This window comes from Cinclus cinclus, chromosome 3 (assembly GCF_963662255.1).
Source record: "Cinclus cinclus chromosome 3, bCinCin1.1, whole genome shotgun sequence".
Lineage (NCBI taxonomy): Eukaryota > Metazoa > Chordata > Aves > Passeriformes > Cinclidae > Cinclus > Cinclus cinclus.
In genome coordinates this window covers 93,930,405-93,942,980 of record NC_085048.1, presented here as the reverse complement: position 1 = coordinate 93,942,980, position 12,576 = coordinate 93,930,405, and the positions used below count along the sequence as shown (strand labels likewise).

The window sequence follows — 12,576 nt, the reverse complement described above, 5'->3', positions numbered from 1 at the left end:
AGTAAGAACAGTCAGCTGTTAAACAAGCACTGATAAGCTGTCAGAGCAATTTTATGCACTAGAGAACATACAATTCTATACAATACTGCTCCTGGAAGAAAGGGGAATTTCAGCCAGCCTAGGTGTCTCATGCATAACAGTCCAAGGGCAAAGGGGAAGTACTTCAGCTGTACATAGTGCCAGAAAAATGAGAGGTTCCCATCCAAACTCCTCAATGTGATGTACCACAGGCTGCTCCATGTCCTTGTTCTACACAGGTGGAAGATAGTCTCTACCTGATGTTTAGCTCAGGCTACAGTTACTTGTGGTTTATTTAGATCAGTGTCTGTAAATTCCCAAAGGTGGGTATCAAGAGGAAGGATCGAGACTCTTCTTGGTGGTGCCAAGCAATAGGACAAGAGGCAATGGGCAGCAACTGGTGCACACCTAAATATGAAGAACTTCTTTACCATGCAGGGGACCATGCATTGGAACAGACTGCCCAGAGAGAGTGTGGAGTCTCCCTCACTGAGAATATTCAAGAACCATGTGGACAAAATCCTGTGCCATGTGCTCTGGGATGACCCTGCTTGAGCAGGAGGTTGGACCAGATAACCCAGTGTGCTACCTTCCAGCCAGACCTACTCTGTGATTTCCTGAAGTCAATGTCATGAGCTGTGGGCCACTGGGGAGAGTGGCATTCCTCAAGCCAGGTTATTGTTGAATACTGGGAATTGATGATATTCCACAAACGGGGCTCATTTTCAGTCCATCTGCTCAGAAACAACTGGAAAACACGGAACCACCCAGTACCTTGCCTTCACTGACAGTCCCATCTCATGCAGCTCCAGCCCTTAACACACACAACCTCTACACACCCAAGCCTTGCTCATCTCCTTTCCCCATCCAACCATTTCTGTTCCCTGATCATGATGAGTAAGTAGATTTGTTACAGAAAAGGTCCAGTGTGTGAAACTCTTACTGAGTTTACCAACTTCTTCAGATAAAACGCAAAGAATTACTAGTAACAGTGACATTCTAAGATGAGATTGTTAACACTAATATAATTAAGTTTATGTAAAATATAAACATTTATGAGGTATGAATACTGCCTGTCTTCCAGCTGAAGACTGATACACACGTGGGCTTTATGCCTGCATCACTTTTTAGAATCTTCTGTCCAAATGAAACATATACTTTGCAAGGGCAGTCCTCAGCCCTGAAGCTACCTAGCACAGGAAATTTCTTATGGATCTTGAATGACAAAAATGAAATTTAAGGTGCTAGGGCAGACCAGAAATGAACACCCTGTGGCAGCCCTTTTTGAAACTTTTGCCATTTGTAGAGGTAAGATCTATGAATCTCCTGTCTTCTTACAGAGCAGCAGAGTGATGACTTTGGAAGGCTGTTTTTCTTCTCAGGATGCAGAAGCAGATCTTTTTTGGGTTTTTTGAAGGGAGAGCAGGCTTGGATGAAAATGTACCCATCACCAATCTTAAGCAACCCAGAAATTTTAACAACTGTCATTCCTGCACACAGTCTTCTGCAAGAACTATTGGTACAATAAATGCTGTAAAAAAAAAAAAAGCAAACTTTGGTACTATACTCTGAGACATGATGTGGATTAACTTGAGTAAACTCTCGTATTTTTAAACCCATTTTCCCTATTTTCATACACCTCTGGGGAAAAAAAAAAAAAAGTTAAGTCTGTAAACATCTTTTTCATTACCTAGATCATAAGGGTTGCAAAACTGAGTCCGATGACCACTTGTTTCTGATGGTTCTGCTCTCTTACATATATCCTCTGATTAACTGCATATATTTCTGAACTCAGAGGCAGAATTAAAAAATACAATCATCAATATTAATTATATATGAGATCCTGGAAACAGTAGTCAAAATTAAATGCTGAAACAGAAAACAAAAAAAAAATCACAAACAAATGTTACACCTTAAGAAAGTTGGATTCATTAGAAGTTTATACTTTTGTTTTTCTTCCTCTAGAGTTAAAAAAAAATCAACAGTTGTTTAAGTACACAATTTTAAAAACAGTGGCTTATGATTGACACTTTAAGCAATTTAGAAAATTGACTAAAAACAAAATCAAACAAAGTTCCTACGGTTACAGGAAATCAACAGTCATATGAAGATATTTACAGTGCAATGTTCTAACTCATGCTCTCAACTTCACAAAATGGCCATGTAATTGATTTAAGTGCCATCTGTGAACCATATTGGACCCAGATGCACACCTGTTTTAGGATTCCAGCCATATTCTGCTAAGAGGCTTTACAGGAATAAATCAGGGGTTTAGATCTATGGCTTCTCCCAAGCAGGGATGCAAATGGCAGTTTCTCCTTGCAAAGACAGCCCCATTTCCAAACCAGCCCAATCGACAGCAGCCTAATGAGAGGCACCAGCATCTACACCAGACAATTTGTGCTATGTAAATGCTGATGTGCTGCTAGAACAACAGTAGAAAAAATAAGCTTGGCCAGAAGCCAAAAAAAATCAGCTCTTTTTTCCTTCTGCTTCTTTGATTTAATGAAGAGACACTCTTAACTAATTGCTTTGGCAGGCCAGCAGGCTGCCTCTGCTTAATGACACCATTAGAAGCTGAAAGCTTGTGGAATTCCTAACACTAAGAACTTCCAACATATGCTTTTTAAGAGTGAACCTCAGAATTATTTTCCTTTTCAAGAGATGCTTTTGCTCTCACATCTTCCCACTGGTTACTGCATCAGGCATAACAATACACAAATATCCAACATGCACTTCAAACTGGGCACTTGTCTGTCCAAGGAAAACTCAATACTTACAAAGCACCCTGCTGACAAAATGGCATCCAGAGCAACTCCGAGTTCACAAATAGTATAAAACTACCTCCCCAAGCTGATTGCTTCAGGCTTGCCACATACATCCACCTGCACTTTCTTCATTTTTCAGGTCTGAGTTGTGAACATGCATCAAAATTCCCTTTTCATACTTACAATAGAAAACTCAAGAATCCAAACATTAGATTGGATCATATCTGTCATTCTTCACACTTAATTTGAATCTTCTTTTAGGCTAGGGCAACACTCTTTTCAAATTTAGTAATCCATAAAAAGAAACAAGCAGACAAGCATGCGAAAGTTGGTAGGCTTTTGTCCTGGAGGCCACTTAAAAAAAAAATAATGTAACATTTAAAGAAAAGATAACACTGCTGTAATTCAACTAGCTTTCTCCCTTATTTGTTTTATGCAGTATGAAATATAATTATCAGCTTCCTACAAATGGCTGACATTTTGGTTAGATCGGAGCAGGACGGGGGACAACTAGAGATATAAATGCAGAACCAGTACGGATGCTAGCATGCTCTAACTGCAGCTTCCCAAACATCTGCTTAGCAGCCTAACTTTCTACACAAAGGGATTCACTGAGCCAGAGGAGGAGCTGTGCACAAGCCCTACAATACTGGCCTGGACAGTAGCTTGAACAGGGCAGGCTCAATATCAGATCACTCCCTAGGGCTTTTCTTCCCCTTCAATATGCATGAAGTCTCTAACACAATGAACATCCAGTTCTTCTGGCCAAACTGGAAATTTTACTGCTATGATAGCAAATGCATTACTACTCTACAGCCTCAGTGTTATGGTATTGTTCACAGGATAAAAATTGACAGTTCAAACTGTCAAGCAGAGGTCACAAACTAAACAAGCCCACAGCCTTACACATTACCTGGCACCCCCATGTCTAGACCTGACTATCACTGTCAGCTCACAATCCTCCTTCTGATATTGCTTCAACCTCAAGAGACAGTAGAAATCACCAGGAAACAACTTCAAAGAAAGAAACACTGCTAAAAGCTACCTCTGGACATAGACAGGGCAAGATGATTAGGACTAAAGGAGGGAAGCAGACCCCTGCCATCTGCATTCCATGATCATTTGTAAAGGCAGCTCTGTGACAAACATAGTTTGTGCTTGGCATGAATGCTTTTGTGGTTCTTTACAGGCACTAAATCTATCTAAGACATGATGTAAACTCTTGTACATGATTTTGGATTCCAATATTGCAGTTGACACAAAATTTTAGGAGGTGTGATGCTCACAGTAGTGCTGAGAAGTCTGTCTTGGACCAGTTTTTTCTACAACAGCCTCCAGGAAAACTAAAGATGTGGTTACTACAGGTGCGCCAGCAGATTACATGATCTGAAATGACTGGCACCTCACAGCCTCAAAGAACCACCTGCACCTTAAAAAGCATAAAAAATATTGCAAGGAAGAAGAAAATGTTATGCTGGTGTTCGTGTACATGGAAAAACAATCTGCATATTGAAGTAAAAAAGTATCTTCTGATCAAAGTCTCCTTCATTCCCAGACCATCTTGTACACAGGGTCTCCAACTTGAATCGTTCCAGTTTTGTCAACAGCAAAGTATTTCCCAAAGAGAGGGCTGGTTTTGTAGATGTGTCTCTCAGATGGATCACATAAGCGGTAACTGCAGAGAGAAAGCCCTTTTTTTAGAATAAGTGGTAGCAAAACCTACACATCAAAATATCTGTGATGAAAAAGATGATATGCAAATAACGATGCCTTGTTTTGGTCATCATACTAGGCTAAAAACTAAAATATTGTAGTTAAGAGAACCAAGTAGCTCAAAAGGAGGGAAGAAAGCCTGACTGTGTTCACTCATTCATGTCTAATAAATACAAAAATCTTTATAAAAAGAAAAGTCAGAGAAGCAAAGTTAGACCTTCAGATACCTTAAATACTTGTTACCCCAAGCTTTCACTGTAACAGATATGAAAGGGACAGGGAATGTTACGTTTGTAAGAAAGAGAACTTCCTTGATTTTCTTACCACATAGAATTGCAAGAAGTAGACTGGAAGCTAATAAACACAGACCTTCACACTGCATTATCACATCCCACATACACCTCAATCCCCTTTTAAAACACTAGTCCAACATCTGTTGGGGTCTAGCCTAAATCCTCTCCCACAGTCTAAGAAACAGTAGTATTTTTATCACCTTTTCAATGTTTCCAAGGGCTCTTTCCTGTCGATGACCCCAGTGTCTGGATTAACTGTTGTTAAAATACACCTGCAATGACAGAAGTGCCAAATCAGTCAGGGCTGCTTATCATAAACCTCTTTGTTCCTATGTAAAATAAAGGTCTCCAGTGTTTACCTGCCACAACACACGGTCCCTTTCATCTCTACATCACCAATAAGAATATCCTCCCAGGTGTCCTGAGGGAAGTAAACATTAGGCACATATTAGACACAAGCACCTGCAATTACTTTTCCAGAATTCACACAGTCATTCACAAAAAGGTGCAACCATTCCAGATGATCACCTTTACTAGCACCTTCAAAATATGCATAGTTACACTACAGTACCATAATGAAAATCCTACTGTCACTGCATTTATCCAATCCAGGGCACACTAGTAATTCTATCCTGAAAGAGAAACACACAGGTAATGAATCCTGTTTTGCAAAATTTGTCTGAAGAAGAATTTATTCTCACTGTACAGGTGATAATCTGATCTGTGACCTCTGTTAAATCTACAGTTTTGTAGAAAGGAAGTTTTTAGGGGAAGTAAGTTTTTTTGCTTCTCATCAACACAAGCTTTCTATTGCAAACCCTCCTGGGAGATAAAAATCTATTCCTGCTTTAGAAACTTTTTCAATTTAAGAAATAATCATGTATATACCTGTGTCCTCCATCAATGCTCCACATGCATTGATGTGAGCTGAAGCTTTATCTCTCTTGAAGAGAGTTGTAAAAAAATCACAGAGTAGCAGCTTTCCTCACCCTTGTTGGCACCATCACACAGAGCAACCGAGTTACAAAGAAACACAACCAAGCCTTCAAAAAGACATTTAAGACAGTTATTTTACCTCCTCAAAAGCACTGCAGTCTGTTACAAAAATATTTGGCCTGAAGTTCTGTATCTTAGCTTTCTTTTCCAGCCTGGTATTTAAATCATCCATTGAAGCTTCAGAGATGATCAAGACTGGGCTGCAGTCAGGATAGGCAACCTACAGAAACAAACACCACCAAATCCTAAGGCTGCTGTAAGAGCATGGGAGGAAAGGCACTGCATGGCAAAAGACAGGCATTGGAGCCAGTGGCCTTTTAGGCTACTCCATTCAAGTTTTGATTTTCCTGAAAGTAGGTTAACATGGAAAACAACATGCTCTTCCCTATTTCAGTCACCATGGCAATTTTTGTGTGCTCAAACTGCCTTATCACAACACCAGAGGGAGCTCCACATTCAGAACAGCCCATACTCAGTAAGTCAGTCTGGGATGCCTGGGCAGTGGGAAGGCCATATTAGCAAACAAGGACAATGAATGGTATTTCAAAACCTCTAGACCTCCAAGAAGTGGAGTTCCACAGAGATGGGGAGCAGGGGGAAGAGAGACATTTTTGTAAGAATTTTAGTGTGTAAGCTTCCTGCCTTTCTTTGACATTATCCTTACTCCATTCTTGTAACATGCCTTTCAACCACAAGATGGTGAGCAGTGAAATAACTACCCAAAAAACTCTGTCTTTTCTTTCTTGCTACAATTCCAGAACATCACCCCTCCTAATCTGATGTCCCTTTTGCTGAAACATTGTGCTTGTATTGGTCTCAGTGTCCTTACATAACAGATGCATATCTATAAAAGTCTATAATTTAATATACCTTCTTCTCCTTGCACAACAACAAGCAAGACACTGATGCCCTATAGATAAAACTGTCACTAAAGCAAGGTATTCCAAATTTTAATTTGTTTAAAATCTTACATTTGATATAATTCAAAGCATCTTCACCTGAGAGCATTGTTCAGAAAAAAATGAAGGGCAGCAGAGGCTAAAATTATATGAGGATGTCTGAGCACAGCATCTCCATACCTTTCCACGATACTTCTCTAATATCATACCTTCAAGCCTCTTCCACAGAAAGAAATAAAACCTCAGAAACTTCATTTCAATTTTAATTCCTAGGGTCACAACTATAACCAGCTTGTTTAAACATCATTCATTAAAAAAAAAATACAAAATAACATAACTTGTATCAGTACACTCACAGACCTAACAAGGAATAGCGAGTGGAATCTTTCTGTGCAACACAGATTACACCATCAAAGCATCATTAAAGGTGTAACTTTTTTCTATTCACCGAGACACAAAATGGTATTGTATTCTGCAATAAAACAGTGCCTCTTCAAGTATCAGTTTCAGACTCTTTAGCTGTGATTGGTCAATAGCTTAAAACTAATTTGAAGTAGAAATTAAGCAGGTCACATCTTTACAGAAAAGAATACTCACATGGTTTTAGTACACAACTACACACCTTGCTAAACGAGGCTCATTTACCAAAGATGGAAGGGGCAGGTTCTGGTGGATGGGTGGAAATGGTTAAAGGGACACACTTGTGAGAAAAAAAAGAGCATTCATTTACCTCATCTGTGTTTCTGAAAAGAGCTATTGTGTCCTTTGACTTTCTTGGCACCATGGAGGGCTCAAAGTGCACCAGTCGACAGGGCTCTGAGTTCAGGAAGGTGGTGATCCACTGAGCCACTTCATCACCACAGTCCCTGCCTTGGATATCCTGTCCAAACACCCTGGAGAGTCACAACACATCAGTGAGTCAGCTGGGAACACAAAGGTTTAAGGAAGCTTCTCATTTGAAGGTAAAAAACACGGTTTAACAGTGGTAGCAATACACAGAAAACTAATCATTCCCAAAGGGCAATGTCCTTCTGGCCACTGTGTTTAAAGCTAAGAAACATGGACCTGACCAGACAATACCCGCTGGTGAAAGAATGAGCTCTGAAATAGTGTTAATGTGCCCAGAGCTAACTGCCCCATCGGTTAACAGTAACAAACCTACCTGCTTGCTCTACTTAGAGGAAAAAAGGGCCTGCTCTTGCATTTGCACAACTGCTACAACAAATGATTTCTACCGAGAAATCAACTGAAGGGTAACTAATTTCAGGAAATTAATGATAGTTTGAAATGATGTGATTAGTTACCACAACTTATATGTACAAATGTTATTAATTAAAAGGGTCCCTAACTGTTAAGGAAACTTTCTTCAGATTTTAGTGCTGTCAAACTTTAGCCAGGGATGAGTGAGACTCTTCAGTTCAGACTTCACATACAAACTACTCAGTATCTTAAGAGAGGTAAAAGGTTTGTACTGGAAACAAAGTCCATGGGGCGCAAAAAGCCACTGTCAGTAGAATACAAATTTATGCAAGGAACATTTTCCTGGCAAGAAAAGCTAAACCTTGACTCAACCTTTCAAGAGACTTTAACACCAGTCATGAGTATTTTTGTTACACTATTTGAAGCAGCCATTTTGACCCAAATGCACTGCAGTTTCATATCCGCAATCAAATCCTGAGAAGCCTGAAGCATCGAGATGTTCATGCAGTTCATCTAGATTGAACCCAGATCCTAGAATGCCTTCTTTACTCATCTGGGGAAGTGATCATTAGGGTGCTGGCATCAATATCACTGCTCCATTTGCTGGGATTCCTGTGTCTACCCTGTGACACAGGCTGGGATTAAATGTCATTGGTCCAGACAGCATTCGACTGCCTTTCTCCTCCCTCCATCCTATAGTTCCTGCATGCCTTCTGACTGGCAGGACAACAGAGGCAAGGCTCTTAGAGCTTCCAACACTCAGGAAGCAGATATATCCTAAGCACTCCATGCTGTAAGGATCCATGGGAATAGATCACACAATTTACAACACACACTGACAAAGGGCACAGATGAACAGAACAAGGTTCCTTAGCCAGAGGGAAACACAAGCTGAAAATGTACCTATACAATGGCTTTGGTCCTATATTTGACTATCCCAAGTACTGGATTTTTAAATACCTACAGAAAATTTGTAAGTGGACTTAGCAGTTTTCAAGATCAGCACATGCACAGCCGTATGCAGCCAGACTCACTAAGGCACTGCTTTAACTCCAGCTTATGGGGCATGAGCTCCCATGAGCACCCATCTAAAGGCAAATTTATTAAGGCAAAGAAAGAAAGAAAGAAATTAAAAAAACAAACCAGAAGAACACATCACTGACCTCTGAAACTGGAAAATCCAAGAAATCCAAGGTAACTTTTCACTACTGCAACGTATTAAGCTATTTAAATATTCTTCTAGCAATACAACAAATCTTAGGAAAATGACATCTCGCAAACTGCATGGTTTTGCAGTGCATGTGCCACTGACTAACACACAGGCATTATGCACAGGTTTGTAAAAATCTGTTCCGTTTCTCCAGGAGAAATGCCACCATTTGGAACTTGCACTTGCCTTGTATAAACAAGACACACTAAACTATGCTGATCAAGGGTTTCCACAGCTACAAACTTATGCTAAAAGCAAGAAAATGCAGTTCCTTGCCAGCACTCTTTTATAGTTACAATTACAGCAGCTGGTGCATTAACCATTTCTGCTATCCAAAGAACAAACACTTACAGTATCTTTGTAGGGCCTTACACCACTTACAGTTTCTAAACACTTACATATTAATTGACATTTTAGCAGAGAAAAGGTTTTCCTCTTCCTGCTGGCAGTTTTCCAGTATGGATTTCTAGATATAGATAAAGTAACTAGGCCTGCAGTCATACAACAAAACTCTAAGCACACAGTTAAATCACCACTTGTAACCCATTCACCTGGAATTCTTTTGGGATAGCATCTACAGGGAACACTCTAAGTCCCTGGGATGCCGGACTTTCCCTCGTGACCTCAGGGTAAGTCTTGGACTACCAAGTTTTTAACTGAGGCACCTCAGTTAAACGGCTAAAGACAGGGGGCAGGGAATCTGAACTCCAGCATCTCACCAGCTCTGAATGGCCAATGTGCATACAAAAATGCTGATGCACATAGTCATGCACTTTGGTATTTCTTGATCACAGCTACTGAGGCTCTCAGATGAAGCTGCTCACCCAAGCAAGAACAAAAACACTAGAAGTAAAAACGAATAAGCAAACATGACATTGTATGAAGACAGAAGATCACAGTTCCTGTGGCAGGTATGTAACGCATGGTCTTTGTGTCATCTATTCCCAAGATTTGTTTTCACTAGTGTTTAGCAGATCGAAAGCTGAGTTTTTGTTATGACAACCATTCCTGGCCTCCTGTGTAACACACGGCAGAGGATTTCACAGAATTACAGAACAGTCTGGACTACAAGCAACCTTAAAGACTCCCCTAGCATAAGATGGGGCACCTTCCATTAGACTAAGGCGTTCAGAGCCCCATCCAATCTGACCTTGAACACTTCTAGGGATGGGGCATCCACATCTTCTCTGGGCAATCTGCGCCAGTGCCTGACCACCTGCACAGTGAAGAATTTCTTCCTAATGGCTAATCTAAACCTACTAACACTACTATTCCTTGTCATGTCAGTACAGGCTCTGGTTCAAAGTCTATCTCCCTTAAGCAAACGGTGAGAGAAACACCTGCACAGAAAAAATACAGAGGTACTGAACTTTTACACTCAAATTTCTGCGTAAGAAAATGCAAAGTTTCACACAGTCTTGAAAAGAAAAGCACATGAAGAAGACAGTATTGTGAGAGAGAGGGAAGGGGAAAAGAAAGAGCCCATTCCAGTACCTGCAGTTGCGAACGGGGTTTTTCTTGGGGAGCTGTACAGGCACGCTTATCTTCTCCATGTCCCCGGCCTCCAAGATCAGGTGGCCATCATCACAGTCGGCAGAAATAAGGACGAGCCGCGGCTCCTGGCGAGCTGTCACCATGTGCCCATCCTCCCTGATCACGAGCCAGAACCTGCGGCGGGACGGGGCCCGAAGGCGCCCAGCAGCGTTAATGCCGGGCTCGGCAGCAGCCGCACGGCAGGCGCTCCTTCCCGGGCCGGCCCTCAGGAAAACCAACACCCGACAGCCGCGGAGCCACGCGGAGGCCCCGGGGTCCGGCCGGAGCCCGCGCCAGGCCCGGCCCGCCTACCTGTCCCGCAGCTCCCCGCAGCGCAGCCCCATCGGCGTCACCTGCGCCCGCCGCACCGACACCCCCCGGCACGACTTCACCGGGTACACGAAGAGCCTCAGCACCGTCCCGACCCGCTGCAGGCGGCGGCGGCGGCGCGGGCCGGCCCAGCGCCAGGCCCCGAGCAGGGCGCCCAGCGCCAGCAGCGCCGCCGCCCCCCAGAGCCAGCCCTGCCGCGCCGGGCCCGCCGCGCCCCACGGGCCGCTCATGGCGACTGGGCCCCGCTGCGCGCCTGGAGCGGCCTGGGCGGGGATGGGACGGCCAGGCCCGGCCCCTCACACCGCCCGGCCCGGCTCTTCGCACCGCCCCTCACACGGCCCGGCCCGGCCCGGCTCTTCACACCGCCCCTCGCACCGCCCCTCACACGGCCCGGCCCGGCTCTTCACACCGCCCCCAGCCCGGCGTGACGCGGCGCGGAACCGCGACTTTTGGTGCGGGAAAGGGGGCAGCGGAGCGGGGAAAATGCACGGCCGAGAGTCCGGCTTGGCAAAGCAGCGGCGGATGATGCGTTCCGTCCGATACCCGGGGTTTTAGTGCCAGCAGCGCTACAGGAAGTGTGGGCTGTGTGGGAATATGCGAGCGCGTCAAATCCATGCGTTTGGTTTGGCTCGGAGAAAGGGGAGCAGGTGGGCGGAGGCGGGGAGGGCAGGCAGCAGGTGGGGTGTCCAGTGCTGTTCGGCCGCCTTGGGATAGCTGCACACCCCGGCTTCCCGGTGCCAAACTCCTGAGAGCCCTCCCGAGAGTTTCCTGTTTGTTGGCAAGGTCTCAGGAAAGTCACTCTGTGGGATACCCAGCTGCAAGGCAAATTTGAGGTCGAATACAGGCTGGAGTGGCAAATGCCACTTTTGCCGCAAGTCTGTCCTCACAGGCAAAGCAAGAGCTTTGGGATCTGATGGCCAAACTCACCAACTGAAATTTTTACCATCAGTGTGCTGAGAGCAAAGTCCCAGAGAGTAGAAGAGGGGGTAGCTCAGTGTTGGGCATTTCTGGGAGATTCAGACAGCCCAGCCACGATGGATTACTGGAAGTACTCCATCATCAGCATCCTGGTGGAGAGGGACACTGAAGATGAGGCTGTCGTGGGCCTTTTTGAAAATGGATGTGTGTGGGCAATCAAGCCAGGAGAGCTCCTCACATTCACCTCAGAAATCACTTGATCACAGACCAGGACTGGAAAATGTTCCCGTTATTGGGAATTGCCACAGATTGTTAAAAGTGTAGTGGGATTTGTGAAAACCTGCTGGTGGATGAAGACAACGTGATGGATGTCAGAAGCAAAGGCAGTGACAGCAGATCTATCCCTACTGGCATGACCCCCAAAAGTCCTGATCTTCCTCATGGGCAAGAATGGAGTCTACAGAGGAGTCCTTAATTAAAAAGATCAGGATATGACTGTGAGCATGAAAGCATGACACAAATAGTGTCAAAGAGATAGCTGCCTGAGCACAGAGGAGGGAATTAAACCTGGTTTTATTGCAGATGTCTTTGCCTGCTTCTTTCAGATGAGGGGAGTGCTGGGCAGGCAGCATTGTTGAGACACCAACAGTCCACCTGAGCAGGTGTGGTACAGAAGGGAGTAAGTTATGTGTACATTC

General features: G+C 43.7%; 1 protein-coding gene across 2 annotated transcripts; it reads right to left on the bottom strand.

The window, feature by feature from the left end:
* Window positions 1-1,191: 1,191 nt before the first annotated feature.
* LOC134042184 (mitochondrial amidoxime reducing component 2-like) lies at window positions 1,192-11,190 on the bottom strand. 2 transcript variants are annotated; one of them, XR_009933038.1, is made up of 8 exons: window positions 10,943-11,190; window positions 10,592-10,765; window positions 7,418-7,580; window positions 5,868-6,008; window positions 5,152-5,213; window positions 4,993-5,064; window positions 1,709-4,461; window positions 1,192-1,549 (listed from the first exon to the last, which is right to left on the bottom strand). XR_009933038.1 is itself a non-coding variant. In XM_062489316.1 (7 exons), the coding sequence occupies exons 1-7, from the start codon at window positions 11,188-11,190 to the stop codon at window positions 4,332-4,334; spliced, it is 990 nt and encodes a 329-aa protein (XP_062345300.1). In that variant the 3' UTR covers window positions 1,192-4,331. The 2 variants fall into 2 exon arrangements, 1 of the variants encoding a protein (XP_062345300.1); XM_062489316.1 differs by having other exon boundaries at window positions 1,192-4,461.
* Window positions 11,191-12,576: the final 1,386 nt, after the last annotated feature.